Source organism: Ursus arctos, unplaced genomic scaffold, assembly GCF_023065955.2.
Source record: "Ursus arctos isolate Adak ecotype North America unplaced genomic scaffold, UrsArc2.0 scaffold_14, whole genome shotgun sequence".
Classification (NCBI taxonomy): domain Eukaryota; kingdom Metazoa; phylum Chordata; class Mammalia; order Carnivora; family Ursidae; genus Ursus; species Ursus arctos.
In genome coordinates, this window is record NW_026622808.1 from 21,588,868 (window position 1) to 21,610,004 (window position 21,137).

Below are 21,137 nucleotides of genomic sequence, written 5' to 3' on the forward strand. Positions count from 1 at the left end.
TGAGGTTTAGCATCAGTCTTTAATGCTGTCGTGCTGCACATTGACAAGTCACACGCTTTGGTCTCGTGTTGGCAGTGGCAACTTACAATGAGTCTAAAGGTCTGAGCACCAGACTGGCCTGCAGGGAACAGACACTTGTTCCAACCCGACCCCCCTCCCCAACTCCCAAGGTTCCTTTTGAATTCCATCGTGGCCCTGTACAGAGAACAGCAGCTGCCGTGGACTGGTTTCCTTTGAGGGCACACCAACATTACACAGAATTATAAAAACATATTTACAGACGTTCCACAGTGCTCCTGTAATCAGAAGCAAAGACCCTTTTATCAAAAGGGATTATATCTAGAGCTGTGCAAAATTCAAAAGGATCAGATCCTTTTGAAAGAGTCCAGAGTCCATTAAATGAAAAATTACCTGGGCCACTTATAAGTCCCAAGTGTGCCAAAAGATTGCCTTACAGATAAAAGAAAAAAAAAAAAGTGTGACCCATAAGTGAGTGCACTTGGCCTCAGAGTCAGAGATCGAGAAGTTCCCCGGCTCTGTCCAGGGCCTCTGACCCTCCAGCGAGAAGAATCTGTGCAACTCATTCACATAAGGCCGGCTCCCTTGGTCCTGCTGGAACAAGAGGTATTGCTTGTGGGCGCCGGCCAGGCAGTTTTGCAAAAATAATCTAAGTTGGTTCTCAATTTGAGATGGCAAAAGAGAAAACAGGATTCTTCAGGGGAAGAGCAAGACGTGGGAGACAAATACAGAATAAAACACGAACCGATCACACAACAGAAACCGAGGAGTGTACAGGGTCTGGTAACTAAGATGGCAGGTTGGCACCACCTAATGGCCACAAGTAAAGGGACTACAGACACATCAAGTCCAGCTGTGGGTCTGCCTCTCGCCCGTGGGCAGGGCCTGAAGGAGGGTGTGGGCGCAACCCGGGAGGGCTGCAGGAACCAGTGGGACAGACTGGAATGCCTTTTCCTGCTGTCCCCACCACCTGCCGCCCTATCGCTCGAAAAACCACTTAAGTCTAGTGCACGACTTTGAAAGATTGTAATATATTCTCTGGAAAACATTCAGCAGTACGAAAGCCCTCCCTGGGCCCTCCCGCCCTCTCACGGGTCCACAACTGGTGGAACGGTCCGGAAATCCTTGAGCTCTGGAAAGGTCCCTGGTCAGTCCTTAGAAGCACAGGAGACTATATTGGAAGAACCTGCTCAAGTACGGTTCTTGACGTCTGCGGAATCCTTTCGGGAAAGATTACTTCAAACTCAATAACGAGGTCCCCGCGTTTCTCGGGCGTCTTGGGGAGGGGGAGGCCTTCTCCAGGGACTTTTCGCCGCATGCCAGGCCTGATGACATCTTTGAACACAACGGGTATGGTCCTGCCGTCCAGAGTGGGTACGTTCACCGTGCAGCCACACAAAGCCTTAGAAAGCAAAGAGAGAACGTTAGATGGAAGGTAGCTTAGGACGCGCAATTCCTGCCCAGAAGCTGTTTGATATAGGGGAAGCACCATTAGGCCCCTGTAGCTAAGACCTTGTCCCCGGATCTACCCAGATCGCCAGCATGGAAGCTCTGGAAAAACAGAGCCCTGGTTAGTCTTGTTTTTGCTGTATCCCCCAAACCTGGCTCCAAAGTGCTCAGACATATCTGTCAAGCAAATACCGAATAACTTCAAAAACCAACCATCTCCCTCCACATACTACCCTACTTATTAGTATCCTACCTCCCGAAGGCTGATCCTGGCTGGGTAAATGACATCAGAGCCATCTCTCTTAAAGATATTGTGTGGCTTGTCCTTTAAAACAAAGACAATGTCAGCTGGAATGTTGTTGGAGGTCTGGTCACCTTCCTTGGGGAAGGTGATTTTGGTCCCTTCTTTCCACCCCCGCTTCACTTCGATGGTCAAGATCTTGTCTTCGTTGCGAATGCTTTTTCCATCGGGGTTCAGCCGCTTATGGGAGATTTTCATCTTCTTGGTACAGCCGCTATAGATCTCTTCAAGCGAGACCCTAAGGTCATGGGTGACGGGGGGATCTTGCTTCTTTCGGGTGGGCTCTTGGGCAGGACGGGAACGGCCAAAGTTCATGTTGGTGAAGCCACCCATGCCCATGGGGAAGCCAGAGAATGGGTCATCAATGTCCATGCCTTCCTCCCCATTCCGCTGCCCAAAGAAGGTGTCAAACGGATTTCGGCCACCGAAGAACTCTGCAAACATGGCATGAGGGTCTCCATGGAATGTATAGCTGAAAGAGGTACCGTTAGCACCACCGCTGCTCCCGCCGCTGGGGCCACCACCCTTTAGACCTAAAAGACAAAACCAGAAGAAATCAGATGGTTGGTGGTGAGCTTCTCCCTCCCTCCCCCTCAAAGGAGCGTTCACTAAGTGGAAAAAGCTTGACAATCATGAAGGGTGGGGGGGGTGGAAGGAAATTTTTTTAGCCTGTCAAGAAGAGTAAGAAAGAACCCTAAGCCAGAGTCACCCCCCCGCCATACTTCAGTATGCCAGGACAGTGGCAAGGGGCTCAAGCGCCCTCTCTAGGGGCCACGGAATTCCCGCCACTTCTTGACTGACCTATCCTCCCCACAAAGATATGAAAACTTACAAAAAATCCATTAAGAGATCAGATGAAAAAGGCACGCTCCAGGGTCAGTGCTAAGTGTTTACTCTTAGAAATACTCAAGAGCTAGGAACGTGTGAGGAGCAGAAATGAAAGCAAAACCATAAACGCAGCTTTTCAAATTCTCACACCCTGGCACTAATTGCCACCATCCTTACATAAAAAGCCACTTATTTCTTAAGACCCAGCCCAGAAACCAGTCTGAGTCATCCACGGGCAACTGGACAAGGCAGCTTCCTTCTCTCGGCCTGAGAGGCCTGCGCCGAGGAGGCCGGGCAGAGGCGGGTCCCACGGCTCCCTGCACCTGGACTGCGCTCGGGCGCTGGCTGCCATCTACGTGCTTGGCACCAGGTTAGGTAAGCACTTTACGGGGATTACCTCACTCCGCCCTCACAGGGGCCCCGGAGCAAGATCCGCGCTAATCAGCGCGCTCATCCGAAGGCTCGCCGCTCGCAGGTCGAGCGCGACGCGCAGCCAGAAGCCCCACCCTGCGCCCCTGGACGCCAGGCCTGCCACCTCGGCCCAGGTGAGCCCCGACCGCCGGGGCCGCGTTGCCACGGGCCCGGCTCAGCCTCGGTACCCCCCTCCGTCCGCACCCCCACCCCCGAGACCGCTCGGGGACGTGGGTGGAGGCGCCTAGGGAGGGGCAACCGCAGACATGCTAGAAGCTTCTGGGCAAGCGGCGCGGCCAGGACTCCTCCTCCCATCGGGCGGCCGCCAATCCGAGGGCGGAGGCCCGCGTGGCCGGAGGGCGGGGGCCGCTCGCCCACCCGGCCTGGGGCGTCCCCCGGGGATGCCAGACCCGGCCTCCCGGCCTCGGTTTCCCCTCCTGTCAAACGGCGGGGGCGCGCCCCTAGCCGCGCGCGCACGTACCTTCTTCCCCGTAGCGGTCAAAGATCTCGCGCTTGCGCGGGTCGCTGAGCACGTCGTAGGCCTCGGCGATCTCCTTGAACTTCTCCTCGGCGCCGGGCTCCTTGTTCTTGTCCGGGTGGTAGCGTAGCGCCTGGCGGCGGTAAGCCCGCTTGATTTCCTCGTCCGACGCGCCGCGGGCCAGGCCCAACGTCTGGTAATAGTCCTTGCCCATAGCCCCCGCCTGCGGCCCGCCGCCCAGCTGTCGCCGTACCCCGGCTTCGCCGCCGCCCCGTCCCGGACTCTATATACCCGTCCGGCGGAAGCTTCCAGAGCCCGCCAGCCCCCTCCAGAACCTTCCGCCCCGCCCCCCGCGCCGCCCCGACCAATCGCCACCTCCCAGTCCGCGACGCGCGACGTCCGGGGCGGGGTTGCACCGCCAACGGCCGCCTGCGCGCGGCCACGCCCCTTCCCTCTCCGCCCTCGGCAACGCTTCCCCGCGGCGCGCGCACCAAGCGACGTAGGCCCCGCCCACTTTGCGGGGAGCCAATCACGACCTTCTTTCACTGCCTTCACTGACCCCGCCAGCCGCGTGTGCCATCGCCAGCCTGGGTCAATAGGTTACGACACACCACTCGGGAAGGGGCGGGGCTGGATGCGGCCCCGCCCCTCAAGGTGCCCCCGCCCTTCCCCAGGTGACGGTAGAACTGCTCGCCCGCTTCTCACGGGGCCCGGAAGATGGGGGCACCCACTCCGGATGTTTCTGAGCAAGTTGGCTAACCTTGCCTTACCCTAGGTCCAACCCCCCACCCCGACTTCTGTAACAAGGGAATAAAAATACCCATCCGCCCTCTTTTCTTGGCTGTGGGGAGAATGCAATTAGGAGCTCCAGCACTGTCGCTGTCCTCACCATACAGTTTCCTATAAAGCAAGGTGAGGCCCCGGGACCAAAGCTCACCTCCACGGACTGATCTTTTCTCCGGGGAAAAAGGCTCCTCATACCTTTCACTTTACCGTTTTCTCAAAAACACCTGTCACTGAAATCTGAAATTATCTTATTCTTTGGTTTTCATGCTAAATCCACCTCCCTCCCAGCCTGCAGTTGCCAGTATCTGGCACCCAGTAGCAGTGGACACTTCATAAATATTCCTGCCTGTTTTTAATGCGCCTGCTTCATTTTTCTTCCCACTACATTAATGATTTGGGGGGACATGGGTGTGTCATACACTTCTCAGGGTCTGTGATCCCCTTTGGCTCTGAGAGTTTGGGGTGCCTGTGGTCAAAGACAGGGCTGATGGTGAAAGGAAGCTCAGAAAGGGGTACCACCTGAGAAGGCCCTAGGAAAGAAGCAGTGGTGGTGGTTGAGGTGGGAGTTTCCTGGAAGAACTGCTTGGGAGATCAGGGTGGTGTGACGCTGGCTCAGGAACCAGGCAGCAGGTTTCATTCCCAGTCTCAGCACTTCCTAGCTGCATGACCTTGGGCTGGTTACTGAACCATTTGGGGCCTCAGTTCCCTCATTTGTACAATGGGGGTAGTAGTTGTACCTGCCTTGTGAGTCACCATTTGTAAAGAGCCATCCAGGACAGAGGAAGTACTATCAAAGGGGTGACTAACCATCTTGCTGAATGACGGGCTGCTGAGCCACCCCTTTCCTGCAGCACCACAGTGAGAGGCTTCTACTGCTGAGAAAGAAGACCATGGTTTTCCCTGCTTTCCAGCTGGGGGATGCTGGCTATCCTTGGCCACTCACTGACCCCACCAAGGGGACTCAGTAAGGACTGGATTAGTACACACACTGGCCAACCTGGGAGGATGATGGGTCTGGGCTGGGCATCCATGAGTACAGTACAGAGGGGTCCTAAACCATCACAGGGGGAAAATAATTCAATTTTTAAAAAGTTACACGAATAAAAAAAATAAATTACATAAAGAGCAGGAGAGTTCTCATCATGAAGGAAAACCCAGCACTTGTGAACTTCCTCATGGTTACATGCTAATATTTCATTGTATAAATTTAATTTATAATTTTTAATTTAATTTATTTAGAGTTATACCTTTGGAGGTCTTCACATGGTTTTGGGTGTCTTTATATTTGGTGAACTTAGGGCTGGGGACTCCCCCTTCCTTGAGTAAGCCTGGGTCATGTTTGGGAATTTTTGTCTGCCCCCCAAAATACAGAAAACAACCCCAACAGCTCTCCTTAGGATTTTTTGTCCTGGACACTCACTGGACACTTCAAAATGGTATTGGAAAAGTGGCTTCCATAGAAACCTCAGCAGCTCTTGAGCTCTCAACTTACAGAAGATGGGATGGTTAATTTTATGTATCAGTTTGGCTGGGCTATAGTACCCAGATGTTCAATTAAACACTAAGTGTTTCTGAGAAAGTATTTTGTAGATGTGGTAAAGTTAATGTCTATAATCAGTTGACTTAAGTACAGGAGATGATCCTGGATAATGGGGATGGGTCTCGTCCAATCAGTGGAAAGGCTTTAAAAGCAAATAATACTGAAGTTTCCCTGAGGACAAAGTGTCAGCTCCTGGCCAAGAGTTTCTAGCCTCCTGACCTGCCCTACAGATTTCGGACTTGCCTGGCTAGCACCCACAATCACGTAAGCCAATGCCTTGAAATACATCTTTTAATTCTCTCTCTCACACACACACTCACGAACACATATATCCTGGTTCTGTTTCTTTGGGAGAACCCTGACTGATAACAGGAACAAAGCAGGTGAGTCTGGAGTCAGTCAGCCTCAGCTGAAATCTGGGACCCACTATTTACTTATTTACTGCCTGTGTGATCTTGCACAACTTGCTTGCTCTCTTGGAGCATTAGGTGTGTCCTCTCTAAAATGGAGATAAGAACAGATCTTAACTCCCAGGGATCTTAACATCCCATATGAGGATGAAATTGAGAGGGGCCAGGAAATGAACATTATAATAACGGCTGATGCTGACACGGCCCTACTATGTGCCAAGCTGCCTCCAAGTGCTCCATATGTATTAATTCATTTAATCCTTGCAATAATCCTATGGGGTTGGCCTAGTGTTACCTGCATTTTGCAGGTGGGAAAACTGAGGCTCTGAGAGGTCATGTGACTTGCTTGCGGTCACCCAGTGAGCAAAATGCTGAAGCGTAAAGGGTTTAGCACACTCAGTGTTTATGGTAAGCACTCAGCTCGTGTACAGTGTGATTCAGATGATGATAAAGGCTTCATTTAAAAAAAATGCATTACTACTGTTTTCAACTCTGCTTCTCTTCATCAAACAGAACTTCAAAAGGACTACAGCCATACGAACCAACAATCCCACCCCTGGTGGAATACCCATGTGAAATAAAAACCTATGTTCACATAAAAGCCCATGAGCGGATGTTTATCAAAGCTTGATTTGTAATTATCAAGAGCCATTAAAACCTAAATGTCCTTCAGTGGGAGAATGGATAGACAAACTGTGGTCTAGCCACATGATGGAATACTATTCAGTCGTAAGAAAGGACTGAGCTACTGGTACAGAAAACAATGCAGAGGAACCTCAAATACATTATGTTAGTGAAAGAAGCCAGACTCAAAAGGCCGTCTGAGTTGTCCTGCTGTGATTCCATTTTATAAGGCATTCCAGAAAAGGTAAAAGTATTAAGGCAGAAAGCGGATTGGTTGCCCGGGGCTGGGATGTGCTACAAAGGGAGACAGGGGATTTTGGGGGGGATGATGGAAATGTTCTATATCTGGACTGTGATGTTAGTTACACAACTGTATACATTCAGAGCTGTATACTAAAAAAGGTAAATTTCACTGCATGTAAATTATAGCTCGATAAAAAGAAAATTCTATGGACTTAATACAAAAGGCAAGACAGGGGGGAGCCTGGGTGGCTCAGTCGTTAAGCTTCTGCCTTCAGCTCAGGGCCTGATCCCAGAGTCTTGGGATCCAGTCCCACATCAGGCTCCCTGCTCCGCTGGGAGCCTGCTTCTTCCTCTCCCACTCCCCCTGCTTGTGTTCCCTCACTCGCTGGCTGTATCTCTCTGTCAAATAAATAAATAAAATCTTAAAACAAACAAACAAAACCCAAAAGGCAAGACAGGGTAGGACTTGGGAAGCCTCTCTCTGGGGTTCCTGACACAGTGGAAAGTTGCTAACCAGCCCTGGCTTGTCCGCTCTAGGCTTCACCTTCTCTCACACAGCTCGAACCAGCTCCATCACATACCCCAAAACAAGCCAAGCCAGGTTCCCAGAGAAATCAAGATCTTACCTTACCTGCATGTGGGAAATACAAAAGGAGCTTGTGAGACAGACAGACGCACCAGAACTTCAACATTCAAATGACCATGGGTTCCCCCAAATCTGAGATCCAAAGAGTCCCCTGCTCATCCTTTGTTACTTCCACAGCACCAGACCTTTCTGGAATTTCCCCTTTGGAAATTGCCATAACGGGCTTATTACAGTTGGCTCAGCAAACTAGTTGTGACTGTTATGAATTAGCCACTGTGCTGGGGGTGCCGCGTACACAAGCAGGGTCTAGCTGTCCCTAACTGACAGGCATAGAGCATTATGTTAGTGAAAGGAGCCAGACTCAAGAATGGTTTGGACAGAGTGGCCAGTCTTCATTCTGAAGGTGGATATTATTTCTGCTGACAGCCTGGTTACTGGAAGCCAGATGAGGCCAATAAGGAGTCCTTACACCTACAATATCCATCAAAAACAAAGGGGAATTGTCCTTTCTGAGCTGGATCCTGCCTTTCTATGAGCTTCCTGTGGGTGAGGAGAGGGTGGAAATTATTCGTATGCCCTTGTGGGCACACAGCAGAGTATGTTCACAAAATGATTTGGTGCCTATTGAGTGAGTGTGGGGCTCAGGAAAACAGTCTTGAAAGGTAAATTACAGAATGTTCTGAGTCTGTAGGAATATACGTGGACTCTGTCCAAAATGACATCTGTTTGGACCCCACACACCTTACCTAGCTGGAATGCAGGAATACAGTAGATACACTGACTCAGCCCACGTTAGAGAAGCTGGGAATTGACAGGGCAAAGTAGCAAAACTTGGCTAGATTTTAGGAGTTCAACTGTGCCCCTCAGCACTTCACAATTAGATGTCTCAAGGAAGTCAACTTGGTAAGATGTTAACTTTTGGTTTCTAAGTGATTACTCCTCCTGTCCCCCTCAATGAGGGCAGGGAATGAAGCCTGTCAGGACACAAAGGATCTCAAGATACTGTGAGCCCTATAACTGCCAACAGAAAAAAGATCTGTGTTTTGGAAAGCACGATTATAAAACACTTTTATGTTTTCATCTCTTTTGCCCAGATAGGCCTCGTGAAAAAGACAGTGTTTCTGAAGACCACAGCCTTGGCTTCCTTTACTGGAAGACACAGGTCCCCCAAACCTGTAGCTTTAGAAGTTTCCAGAACTGAACCTGAATGACTAAGTGCTAAGCACTGACTCACCTTGCCCCACCCTGCTCCCCTGTGAATCAGTGATTTACCTTTGAGGACTTCTCACCACGTCTCTGATGTCAGGCCTCTAAGTTCCAGAGGGTTCCACAGTTGATGAAGCCTCAGGGGCAGGGTCTGGAATGAGGAGAAAGGAAAGAAGGTGAGGGGGTGTGCCGGGTGCTACTTACCTTGTACTGAAATCTTGAATGTGTGCAGGAGGATGTGTGTATGTGTGTGTGTGTGTGAGTGTGTGTGTGTGTGTTTGTGATGACATCCAACTTCCCCAGTCTGCTCATGGCAAATAATCAAAGGAGCAAAAGCATGGCATGACCCCAGACCAGCGCTGTCCAGTAGAGCCAGTGTGAGGCAACTGCCAACCACAAATGCAAGCCAGGTCTGTCATTTTAAATGTTTTTTTTTTTTTTTTTTTTAAGATTTTATTTATTTATTTTAGAGACAGAGGGAGAGAGCACAGAGGGAGAGGGAGAAGCAGATGGGGCTCAATCCCAGGACCCCGAGATCATGACCTGAGCCCAAGGGAGATGCTTAACCAACTGAGCCACCCAGACAGCCTTTAAATATTTTAATAGGCATTTAAAAAAGTAAAAAAAAAACAGGGTAACTGAATTGTAATAATCTGTTAATCCAATATATCTAAAATATTATCATTTCAACTTGTAATTAACATTCAAGGTTATTAATGACTTTTTTTTTGTTTTTTTTACATTCTCCTTTTCACACTGTCTTTGAAATCGGTTTCTGTTTTACACTTACAGCACATCTCGATTTGCACCAGCCACATTTCAAGGGCTCGCTAGCAACATGTGGCCAGTGGTGACCATACTGGATGGCACAGGTAGACGAGTGCGGGCCCCGGCCTACGGGGCGGGGCTTGTAGCCCCCAGAATGGGGCGAGGACTCAGGTTGTAAGTTGGGGGATCCCACGGTGGCTTTTCATCCTTCATTTCCCCTTTCTTTCCCTCCCATTCATGACAGATGGGGGTCCCCCCGCCGGACAGGCCTTTCCATCCAGGCGCCCCAGCACACGCCCCCAGCACCTAGCCCTTTTTAGGTCGCTCCCCATTACGCAGGGGGCTGCCCACCTGGGAATTCACACAGTCGCGCCGCCCGCCATGCGGATGCTGCCCTCCCTGTCACTCAACTTTTTGCTCCCGCCCCCAGCTGTAAGGTAACCGTCGCTTCCCTTGGTTTCCACAGCGACGCCACCAAGGGGCGGGGAATGGCGCGCGGCTCCTAGGCCTTATTTTGATTGGTGGGTGGCCAAGCACCTTTCGGCTCGTCCCTGCCTGGCCCGCGCTCCTCCCCCTTGGTGTGTTCCGCAAGCTGATTGGCCAGCCTCATGGCGAGAGCTGCTAGTGCTTGCTCAAGACCAGCCTCGCGGGGCGGGATTGAAGGTGAGCGTCCCGAGCGCTGATTGGCTGTAGGGGCGCTCACGACAGGGAGGGGCGGGGCCGACGCGGAACCGAGGTTAGTCTCGCGCGGCGCCCGCGAGCGCGTTGAGGGACTGTGTTCCTGTGGCGCGTAGGTAGACAGCAGCGGCAGCAGGCGCCGTAGGGGCCGTGTGAGGGAACCATGAAGCACTATGAGGTAAGGAACGAGGAAACCCGCACTGAGCGGCCGCCGCAGACTCATTGGTTTTTCTTCTTCGCGGGACCACGGAACCCCCCTTTCTGTTCCTGTGCCCCAAAGGGCGACAGGGACGGCGCAGGCGCAGTGGCCGCGCGTTGTGCCCCGGGACCTCTCGTAAATTGCAGTGCGCATGTGCACAGGGGTATTTCTACTTCTGCAACCCAGGCTGTTTTGGGGTTGTCTTTTCTTGGGGTCTCTGCAGGATCTGGGAAGCTGGATGGTTCCTTGCAGCTCCCCCAGCGGCCTGGGACAGAGTTGGCAGGGGAGGAACAAAGGTACGGGACGCTTGCTCCCGATTCTTTGGTGTCTTATACAATCTTGCACCATGCCACTTCCTCAGGCTTAGGAAGGGTCTTCGCAGTCAGTCTTCTCGGACACGACCTTTGGACCGCTTCCCTCGACCGGGACGTCCTCGAGAAGCTTGGGCGGTGTGGGAGGTGCAGTTCCAGGGCTGGCTCCCGCCGAGCAGCAAAGCTGATCTTGCTCTTTGATAATCTAAGAGATCCTCTCAGTCAACTCCTGAGTGTCACCAGGGAGAAATCTCACAGCCACAGCCGTTCCTGAAGCCCAGGTCTTCTGACTCCTAACTTGGGCTTCTTTTTCCCTTAAAACGAAGTCTTTTGATGGGCCTAGAGACCTAGCTGATAATATAATATTAATAATTTAATTATTTGATCATTACTGACTTTTAAGTAACATTAATAAACTAATTTATTATTTAAACACATAATAATAATTTAGCGTGTGATTATTCTTTTTTTTTTTAATAATGATTTTTTATTATATTATGTTAGTCACCATACAGTACATCCCCGGTTTTCGATGTAAGGCTCGATGATTCATTAGTTGTGTATAAAGCGTGTGATTATTCTTGTGCTATGAGATTCTGTTACCTTATTTTGTTATCCTCATAGGCCTCTGAGATCGGAGGCTATTATTATTCCCATTTTTATAGATGAAGAAATAGTCTCAGAGCTGTCAAATGACTTGCCCAAAGGCCCTCAGATGGTAACTGCAGAACAGAGAGAGGAACTCAGGACTCCAGAGTCTTATTTGCCAGCTCCTAGGCCATGCTGGTCCCCAAATGAGAACTAGCAGGTAGAGATACCTTTTTTCTCTCCTCAGTTTAAAAAACTGTGGCAAAATACACATAACATAAAATTTACCATCTAACCATGTGTTAAGTGTTCCGTTCAGTGGTCGTTGTGCAACCATCACCACCATCCACCTCCAGACTTCTTTCCTTTTGCAAAACTGAAACTTTGTCCCAATTAAACAGTAACTCCCTATTCCCCATTTTGCCCAGCCTCTCACAACCACCATACTGCTTTCTTTTCTCTTTTTCTTTTCTCTCTCTCCTTTTTTTTTTCCTGTGAGAAAACACGGCAGAGACACAGTATCTTTTATGACTTAGTCTCAGAAGTCACACAGCACTATTTTTGCAATATACGGAGGTTACACAGTCTCTCCTTTTTTAAAAGTAGGTTCCACACCCAGCGTGGAGCCCAGTGCAGGCCATGAATTCATGATCCTGAGATCAAGACCTGAGCTGAGATCAGGAGTTGGATGCTTAGCCGACTGAGCCACCCAGGTGCCCCTACCATACTGCTTTCTATCTCTGTGACGTTGACCACATTAGGTACCTCACATATAAGTGAAAGAGATTCCCTGTTTTTATTTACAAGTTGAATAGCACTACCTGTGTTTGTCCCTTTTATAATTACTATTTTTGGTAATTTACCCAGAATCTTTGAAAATATTTTATACATTTAAAAAAGTACAAATGAGATTTATATGTACTGCTCATGGGTATGTACATAATAAAAGGATAAATTGCAATTAGAGGTCAGAAATGTGTGGGGGAGCGCCTGGGTGGCACAGCGGTTAAGCGTCTGCCTTCGGCTCGGGGCATGATCCCGGCATTCTGGGATCGAGCCCCACATCGGGCTCCTCCGCTACGAGCCTGCTTCTTCCTCTCCCACTCCCCCTGCTTGTGTTCCCTCTCTCGCTGGCTGTCTCTATCTCTGTCAAATAAATAAATAAAATCTTTAAAAAAAAAAAGAAAGGTGTGGGAATTACACAGAGGAACCATTGCTTGGGGAAAGGGAGTGGGGAGAGAGGGGGTGGGGAAGGCTTCAGCCATATCTGTTTTATTGAAAAAAAAAAAGGAATCTAATATAAATATCTGTTAAATCTGGGAGGTGGGATCTTGAGTGTCTGCTTCTTTTGGTACTTTTTTTCTTGTGAACTCTTGTGTCCTTTTGGAATAGGTGAGGAGTAATTATGGGTTTTCTGGCTATTGAGCCCCTGTTTTAATGTGTGGGTCTCTCTGACTTTTGTACTTTAAATTTGGTGCCTGTTTGCAGAAGGGTGTTGTGTTCTGACACTGGGTCTGCTTGGTCTCTTCACTCTCACACCCTTCTTCGTGCTGCAGTGAAAGAACAGGCCTTCCAAAAATGCCTTTGGGATTGATTTTGCATTTGCAGATAGGAGGGGATGCTGGTTGTGGTCCCCTCTTCTTGGGCTGGATAGTCCTGCTGGATTAGTAACAGGGACAGGTCACATTTATTGTTTCCATCCAAAAACCTGAGCGGTGGGTACTCTTTGTCGCCCCATTTGTGTATAAGGGACCTGAGGCCCAGAAAGGTGAGGTAACTTGCCCAAGGTCGCGTCGTGGTAGAGACGGGATTTCCCTCATCCATAAAAGAGGAATCAGGTGGGCACGAGTATTACTTCTACTTTACACATAAGGCAACTGAGGCTAAGAGAAACAAATTAAGTTGCAGAAGGTCACAGAGTCAGGAAGCCGTGTTGCTGGGCTTCAGCCCTGGGTTTGCCTATTTCCTTTCTGTCCCTGCTGATGCTTCCAGAGGCTGCTGGTGGCAGGGCTGGGCTGTGCTGTTTCCATAGTTCTAAGAACAGAACTTCCCTAGAGGGAGAGTGGGAGGGGCTCTGTGGGTCAGTGTGGACTGCTGGCCTAGGGTCTTAAAATTGGATGGGCTTGCCCCTTGGAATTAGAGGTGGGAGCCGGATCGGGACTGGCGAGCCAGGATAGCCACGGTGAGGTTTAAAGACCTTCTTTGTGTTGGTGTGCCTCGGGCCAGGAGACTGGGGTTGGGAGGGGTGAGGAAGGCGGAGGTGGGTCGTGGTGGTGGTGGTGGGGCTTAGGCAGGGAGGTGGGGCCGAGGTGGGGAGGGCGGGGCCTCGGCAGAGGAGGCGGGGTGGAGGCGGGGCTGAGGTGGGGAGGTGAGTGGGAGGACCTGGGTGGTGGGAGTGGTGGGCGTGGGACTTCCTGAGCCAAGCGCACCCTCTTGAATAGCTGGCTCCTGAGGAGAGTTAGTGGAGAGTTGACAGCCCTGCGTGGGGACTGTGCGAGGAAGGGACTCAACAGCACGGCCGAGTTTGGTTGGGAATCCCTGCACTTTCACTGACGCGTTTGGCCGGGGACCTTGGGCTGGTTGGTTGAGTTCAGCCGCCCTCGTAACCCCTCCTTGCTGACGTTGCGGGTGGCGGCTGAGGATGTTTTAATACCCGGGGACAGCCAGAGCGTCATCATCATCCTCAAGCCACTACTAATGTAATACTTATTCTTAGTGCTTTTTATTTGTTAACTCGCCTAATCCTCAGAGTAAATCTGTGAGGTAGGGACTGTTCTTATCTCTGTTTGACAGATGGGGAAACTGGGCCACAAAAAAGTGAAGCGATGCGCCCTTGGTCCCACCGTGAGGGGCAGAGCCAGGGTTCTGCTAGACCAGAGTGGGCTTCACTGTGGGTGGGCCCAGGTGCTCGTGCATTGAGGGAATATTGAGGTATGTGGTCGTGAAGGACATGCTCTTTGGTGGCCACTGCGTCCGCCCTTGGGACAGGCACTTTACCTGCCTGAGCTTCAGTGTTCTCACCCAAGAAGCCAGAATAAGGACACCTGTCTCGGAGGGCCACCGGGGGTGTAAAGTGCCCAGCACACTTCGTGACCCACAGTCAAGATACAGAGCATCGGGTGGTTAAGGACAAGTCATTGGACAGATGGTCAGTCAGTCAGGTTACCTGAAATGCTTTCTGCATGTGACCTCTTTTGAATGGCTTAAAACTTGCCTGAGGCTCGATTCATTGAACATGCTGCTGAGATGGGCTCGTGCTAAAAAATACGCCCAGAAGCTGGAGGAAGAAGCCCGTGATCAGTCTTGATACGCTGCCACACACATTGGAAGTCACATTTTGGGACGATCTGCTCTTTCTCTATGGGAAGATCCCTGGTGAAATGGAAGCCCAGTCAGGACCCACTTTTTGCCTTATTATGACGAAGAACCATCCCAAGAAGTGGGTGCCTCAGGTGGGCCTGGTCATCCGATGTCAATCCTACCCTACTCGCTCAGAAGCCCGCAGCTTCTGTTCTTGTCCTGCCCGGCCCGGTTCCCCGCCCCACAGCAGCCATAGCGTCTTCTCCCATGGAAGTGGCAGGATCTTAGCAGTTGCGGGTCAGAGCCATCCCTCAGAGACTTCTTGTCGTCCTCTGTCCCCTGCTGTCCTCATTCATCACTACACTTCTGTTTTCATCTCCTCAGACACCTGCAGCCACGTTCCTGCCCTGAGCATTTGCCAGTTCCTCAGCCAGAAATGCTCTTCCTCTGTTTTTCCTTGGTCCCTCCTTCCTATTGAGAGCTCAGCTTCCAAGTCATGCAGAGAGGCCTTCCTGGACCACCCTACCTGCAGTATGACCCCCACCGCCTCCCCCAGCACCCCGTTCCTCTCCTTCTGGCCAACCTCTGGCTGTTCTTGCTTTTTCATTTGGGTACTTCACGGTCAGACTGTGAGCTTGGTGAGGGCAGGGACTGCTTGTGTCTCATTCCTGCAGCTTCCCCAACATCTGGCCAGGGACTCCTTGTTGAGTGAACGATTGGATGAATGAATGCCTCTCCTCCCTGTGGTCGGGCTCCCGGAGAGCAGAAGGGTTGGTGTGGGGCTGCTGCTGGGACCTGGCTGGGGACTATGTCTTGTGTTGGTCCGAGCCCGTCCTTAGTGATCCTGATCGAGGGAAGCTGGCTTCTTATGGCCTGTTGGCCACGAGCTCCAGGTCCAGCCCAGCCATGGTCAGCCTGTTCCACATCATCCTGCTCTTCCTCACACTTGGTCTCGCGACGAGCTGCCAGCACTGCACCTGCCAGCGCCAGCCCCTGGCCGCATAGGATGCTGGCAGGTTGTCCTGGTCCGAGCGTTCTCCTGTTGTGGGGTTCCACTTATCTGTTTCCATCTGTCATTTACTCATTGGTTCATTCATGCCAACGTGTTTCTCTGTACCTGTCCTGCACCAGGAAAACTGGGCTGAACTAACCACAGCCTCTGCCCTCAAGGTGTTTTCTTCTAAGCTGAGGCCTGAAGGAGAAGGTTTTTAGGGAAGGGATGGGGGGCAGCAGGTGCCGAGGCCTGGAGGCCAGGCTTTGTGGGTGTCCCATGTTGAGTGATGAGGCCAACTGGGCAGAGACCTGTGGACTTTATCCTGAGGGTGATGAAGTCCCTTTTCTGTTAATTTTGCCTAAGAGTTAAAATTTTCAGAGGGCGGTTTATTTTTAAGTCCTTGAGGGGCCCTTGTGTTAGGTGTTTGTTACATAAATGCGCAGAGTAGTTCTTCCTTATTATCAAGTAGTGGGCAGTGGATGGTGTTTGGGGCTCCCCCCCCCCCCCCCGTCCCTTCCAGTCCCGTGTTTAGTTAGAGATGGGCCACGAGCCTTTCCCAGCCCTCTGAGGGATAAAGGGCCTCTCAGTAGGTCATGGTGACTGGCAGGCTGGCATGGCCCTGTCCCTGTCCCTGCTCGAACCAGGCTCTTATGTAAGCAGTGTCCCCAGGCCATTCAGCGGGCCCTGTAGACTGCAGGGCTTGTGTCATTGTCCGGGTCCTTCTGAACTCTGTTTTTCCTTTTTAAAGGGACCAGGGAGCACTGGCTGGGGCTATGCCAGTTTTGTGGCGGGGCCTGTAGGGATGGTGCCTGTCCTCAGGGTGCGGGTGGGTCGGCCGAGTTTGGGGGAGGGCAGTTTAGCACCGGCACGGGAGCGTTGTGGAGCATCAGGAAGCAGGTCGGAAATTGAGGGGCTCACAGAGCTGGAGCCTCCACTCTTCTTGTGGGGAGCAGCTGTTTCCCAGGACCCCTCAGGAGTCTGACTGTGGTTGGGGGGGGAGATGGGGTTGGGGGAACATAGCTCTTTGTGGGTAGTGAGGGGAGTATCAGAATTCTCAGGGAGGGGGCACCTGGGTGGCACAGCGGTTGAGCGTCTGCCTTCGGCTCAGGGCATGATCCCGGCGTTGTGGGATCGAGCCCCACATCAGGCTCCTCTGCTATGAGCCTGCTTCTTCCTCTCCCACTCCCCCTGCTTGTGTTCCCTCTCTCGCTGGCTGTCTCTATCTCTGTCAAATAAATAAATAAAATCTTTAAAAAAAAAAAAAAAGAATTCTCAGGGAGATAGGTGTAGTCTGAAACAATATGTCGTTGGCTCATTATTCACTGCAGAGACTAAAGGCTAACAAAATCTCCTGGCTGAGGATGGGGATCCACCCACCATTTACCCCAGGACAGGGCTGGGTTGAGCCACGCAACCCCTGTCTTAAATACCGGCGTTTCAGGAGAGGTGGCTTTGCCTTTCTCATCTGGGGATCCTGTCATTCAGGGCTCATCTTGAATGTCACCTCCTCTGAGAGGTTCCCCCTGACCCACCCAGGCCACATTACCACCCTGGTGCCTCTCCTGTTTTGGTTTTCTGCATGTGGCACTTTGCACCTACTCATAGTTTGTGTGTGTGAGCCCCTCGCTCTCTGAAAGCCTGGGCCTCTGGTGGGGGCTTCAGTGGATACCGTGGAATAAGTGATGGTGTGCATGTCTGTTAGAGATCCCGGCCTACAGAGCAAGGCACAGGGCAGGCTCAGGCAGTTAGCCACATCACTGATGCAGATCCCCCCCCCCCCCCCCCCGGGCACTGTAATCTGATGATGAGGAAGGACCCTGGCATGTTTGGGTGCGCCGCTGCTCCTCGGGACTGGCAGTTCTGGCTCTGAGCATGTGTGCCTAGCTTCACTGTGGTAGCGTGGGCTCCTGCCCTTGGGTCATAAAGCTGGTCACTGCTCATCTTTTGGCACTATGGAATTTGGCCCCTTTCCCCCCCTTTTGGCCCAGAGTTACCTGAACTCTGAGTTTTCATATAAGGATAAGGTGGGGATCCCATGGGTAGTGCTAAGCCACAGATCAACAGACCCAAAGAATGTTTCCCGCCAGGCCCCTCCAGGCACGGTCTGAGGAGTGGGCCTAGGGATGCACTCTCTGCCACATTCTGGCTCGCCTGGGGTGTCAGTGGATGGCGCATGAAATTGTGGTCATCGCCAGTCTCCCTGGTTGGGCCCAGGAACATGCACCCTGGAGAGAGAAGGCACGGGGAAGGACGGCCTTACAGAACTCCTGGGTTCATTTTCCTGTCGACCAGAGGGGTGAGTGGAGGCAGCAGAAGCCTGTGGGGCTCAGGGTGCTGCTCACAGGTAATGCTGCAGGTGGGAAGACAGCCAGGGGCATCTTCCTGGAGCCCTCTCTCGACTGCGAGAGCCAAGCTTTTCCTCTTAATTCACCATTCCCTTTAAAGACGCAGGTAGGCCTGTTAAACATTCCAGAAACCCTGCACGCCTCTGCTGAAATCTTAACTTATTACTGCTCTCCTCCCTTCATCCCAGGATGTACAGCTTTCGCCCTTGGTGTTTTCATGTTCCTGAAGTTGGGCTGCATCTTATGACTGAGATATATCTATACATCTCATATTTACCTAGGTAGTCCCCTCCCGCCCATTGGTGACTTGGTTTGAATCAGCGGTATCTCAGGATCCAGGAATTAGAGTGTCTTTTTCCCCACTTGGCACCTCTGTGTCCTAGTCCAGGCTCCACGGAGGTCTCTGGCCTGGGTTGTTTCTGAGACTCACTGCTGTATCTGCTTCCACACTTGCCCCTGGCAGCAAGAGGGATCTTTCTCAAAACCAGAGCAGGATGTGGCGCTCCAGTGACCCCCCGAAGTGCTTGTCTGGGCCTCCCTGCACTCCAGCCTTCTCCTCAGCTGCTCGCCTTCAAGTCCATTCTGCTCCAGCCTCTGCATGTTCCCGAGCCCTTCCAAACTCTGTGCTGCCTCAGGGCCTTTGCACTTTCCACAGGGAGCCTCTTGCTGGTCCTCCCTTTGGCTTCATTCTGGCTGTGGCCCAAATTACACTTCCTTGGAGAGGCTTTCCCTGACCAGCTCCTGTGGTGCTCTGGGCCCCCTGCCCTGCTTTCTTTTCTTCATAGCACCTGGTATATCCTGAGCTCCTGTTAGGTGACAGATGCTTTACCCCTGTTCCCGAGTGTGAGCCGGTCTGGTGGGGGAGCATGGTCTCTCAGCTGTGCCCACCATTCTGTCCCAGCACCCGGAACGCTGCCCGGCACACTGCTGTCACACGTAGTCTTTCCATTCATCAAGCCCGGCACCTAGCACGGGCGCAGCACATCGAGGGGCTCAGTAAGCGTTTCCTGACAGAATGGACGGGAACTTCTCAGTCAGCAGGAAAGACTTGTGGAGCTTCCAGAGACACCGACCCAGTCCCCAACCTCTGCCTTACGTGCTTTGTCAGTGAGCTGGAGCGCTCTGTGGGGCTGTTAATGCGCATTTCAGACTTAATATCCAAACCTGAGCTCTAGATTTCCCCTCAGACCTGCGTTTCCCCACTCCAGTGAATAGCACTTCCAGCCTTCCGATCACCCCACTCCTCGGCTGTTGGACTCTGCTTGTTCTCTCATGCCTGGTGTCCCAGAGGACTTCTGGAATGCAGCCACTTCTCATCAGCCCACCCCCCGCGATCACCAGGCCCAGGCCTGGGGTTGGCAAACTCTATCCAGGAAGGGCCAGATGGTAAATATTTTGGCCTTCGCAGGCCATACAGCCTCTGTGACATCTTCTCAGTTCAACCCTTGTGAGAAAAGCAGCTGTAGATGATACATTAAGCAACAAGTGTGGCCATGTTTAATATAACTTTGTGGATACTGGAGGTTGAATTTCATGTAATTTCCACATGTCATGAAATAGGTAGGCTTCTGATTTTTTCCAAACATTTACAAATGTAAAGACCTCTTAGCTTGTATAAAAACAGGCGGTGGACCAGATTTGGCTTGTGGGCCATAGTTTGCCGACCCCTTGGTGTAAGCCATCTTTTATTTTGGCAGAATTCTTATTGGGGTTCCTGCTTCCACCCTGTTCCCCTATAGTCCAGAAGGATTCTTTAAGTCAGGTCGTATCCCTGCTGTGCCCAGAGCCCTCCAGGGTTCCCACCTCACTTGGAATAGAAGACAAAGTCTTAATGTGACCTCTGAGACCGTGCACAACCTGTCACCTCCCCCCAGCCCCCCCCTCCCAGTCCTTCCAGCCACACAGGCTTCTGCACTGTTGCTGGAACACACCAAGAATGCTGTACCTCAGGGCCTTTGCACAGGGCCTTTCTCTGCCTGGATGCTCTCCTCAGATTTCTCAGTAGCTCTTTTCTCCACTGCATTCAGAGCTTGTCTCAACATCTCCTCAGGAGGCCTTTCTTGACCACTTGCTATAAAACTGCACACTCCTGCTTCTCCTTCCACTGCCTGTCCCCTTTTCCCACTCTGCTTTCTCTGTGGCACATGGCATCTTCTGATGTTATATGTAACTTTATTTGATTGTTTCCCCCCCCTCGCTAAAATGTCACCTGCACATGGGCAAGGATTTTGGTCTCTTTCCACAGCTGAATCCCCAGAGCCTTTAACAGTGCCTGGCATGTAGTGGGTGTTTAGTTGATAATTATGCAGTGAATGGATGACCCTCAATTTCCCCAAAAGGGGATTAATAGTAAAAGAGATAATTTGTGTTGAGAATGTGTCTGGCACATTGTGAGCGTGCAGGAGGTGTTAGCTGTTGGCTGTGTGTATAAGGCTGGCCACGGGGATCCCGGAGTGGGCTGTTCCGGAAGAGCTTCCGGGGTGGACTAACCTGCCTGCCACGTGGGCTGGAAGTGCTGGACGCAGGTGGGGGGTCGGCCTGGATGAACTCCTGCTGCTGTTCCCATCGGCTTTTGTTTGCAGAGCTCAGTGTCTCCTTCTTCTTCCAGCTTCTTGGCCTGATGGCACCTTCCTGCTCAGAGATGCAGAGACCAGACACGGTCACCACTTCGACCTGGCCAGGCAGTGCAGGGGTGCAGACCTGGGCCATCCCCTGAGGGCCTGGGGCCAGTGACAGCCCTGGAGGAAGAACGTTCAGTTCTAAGGAGCAAAAACAGATGGGGCCCTGTCCCTGGGGCTTGTAGCCAGGTGTCATTGGGCTGGCGACTTGTGCTCCTGAGCTCATCCTCCTTGTCTGTAAAATGGGGTAACAGTGCCAGTCTAACAGGGTCAGTGTGAGCTGGGGGTGGCTGGGTGCTAGGTGTTCACAGCCCCCAGGGGGCAGGGCCGGCTGAGTCCCTCAGGGCAGTGATATTGGGCTTCTTCCAGAGGGCAGGGCCCATTTGAGGAAGGCAGCCCTGCTGGAGGTCTTCATTGTCACCTGGGAGCTTTTGAAGCTGTGGGCGCCGGTTCCCC

At 51.8% G+C, this 21,137-nt stretch overlaps 2 protein-coding genes across 3 annotated transcripts in view; one reads left to right on the forward strand and one right to left on the reverse strand.

Annotated features, from left to right (window-relative positions):
• Positions 1 to 21,137, reverse strand: part of DNAJB1 (DnaJ heat shock protein family (Hsp40) member B1) — a 27,770-nt gene continuing 6,633 nt past the window's right edge. Inside the window, exons 2-6 of one of the 2 annotated variants that reach the window (XM_044380014.3) lie at positions 20,554 to 20,694; positions 8,947 to 9,031; positions 3,489 to 3,618; positions 1,721 to 2,301; positions 1 to 1,420 (exon numbers count right to left, since the gene is read on the reverse strand). In XM_044380014.3, coding sequence (XP_044235949.1) covers positions 1,190 to 1,420; positions 1,721 to 2,212 — 723 coding nt within the window. In that variant the 5' untranslated portion in view covers positions 2,213 to 2,301; positions 3,489 to 3,618; positions 8,947 to 9,031; positions 20,554 to 20,694 and the 3' untranslated portion in view covers positions 1 to 1,189. Of the gene's footprint in view, positions 1,421 to 1,720; positions 2,302 to 3,488; positions 3,817 to 8,946; positions 9,032 to 20,553; positions 20,695 to 21,137 lie in introns of those variants that run through there. The other variant, XM_026488063.4, reaches the window with a different exon arrangement.
• The window catches only part of TECR (trans-2,3-enoyl-CoA reductase), a 22,763-nt gene continuing 11,984 nt past the window's right edge, over positions 10,359 to 21,137 (forward strand). Inside the window, exon 1 of the mRNA XM_026488071.4 lies at positions 10,359 to 10,504. Within this exon, the coding sequence (XP_026343856.1) occupies positions 10,490 to 10,504 (15 nt within the window). The 5' untranslated portion in view covers positions 10,359 to 10,489. The remainder of the gene's footprint in view (positions 10,505 to 21,137) is intronic.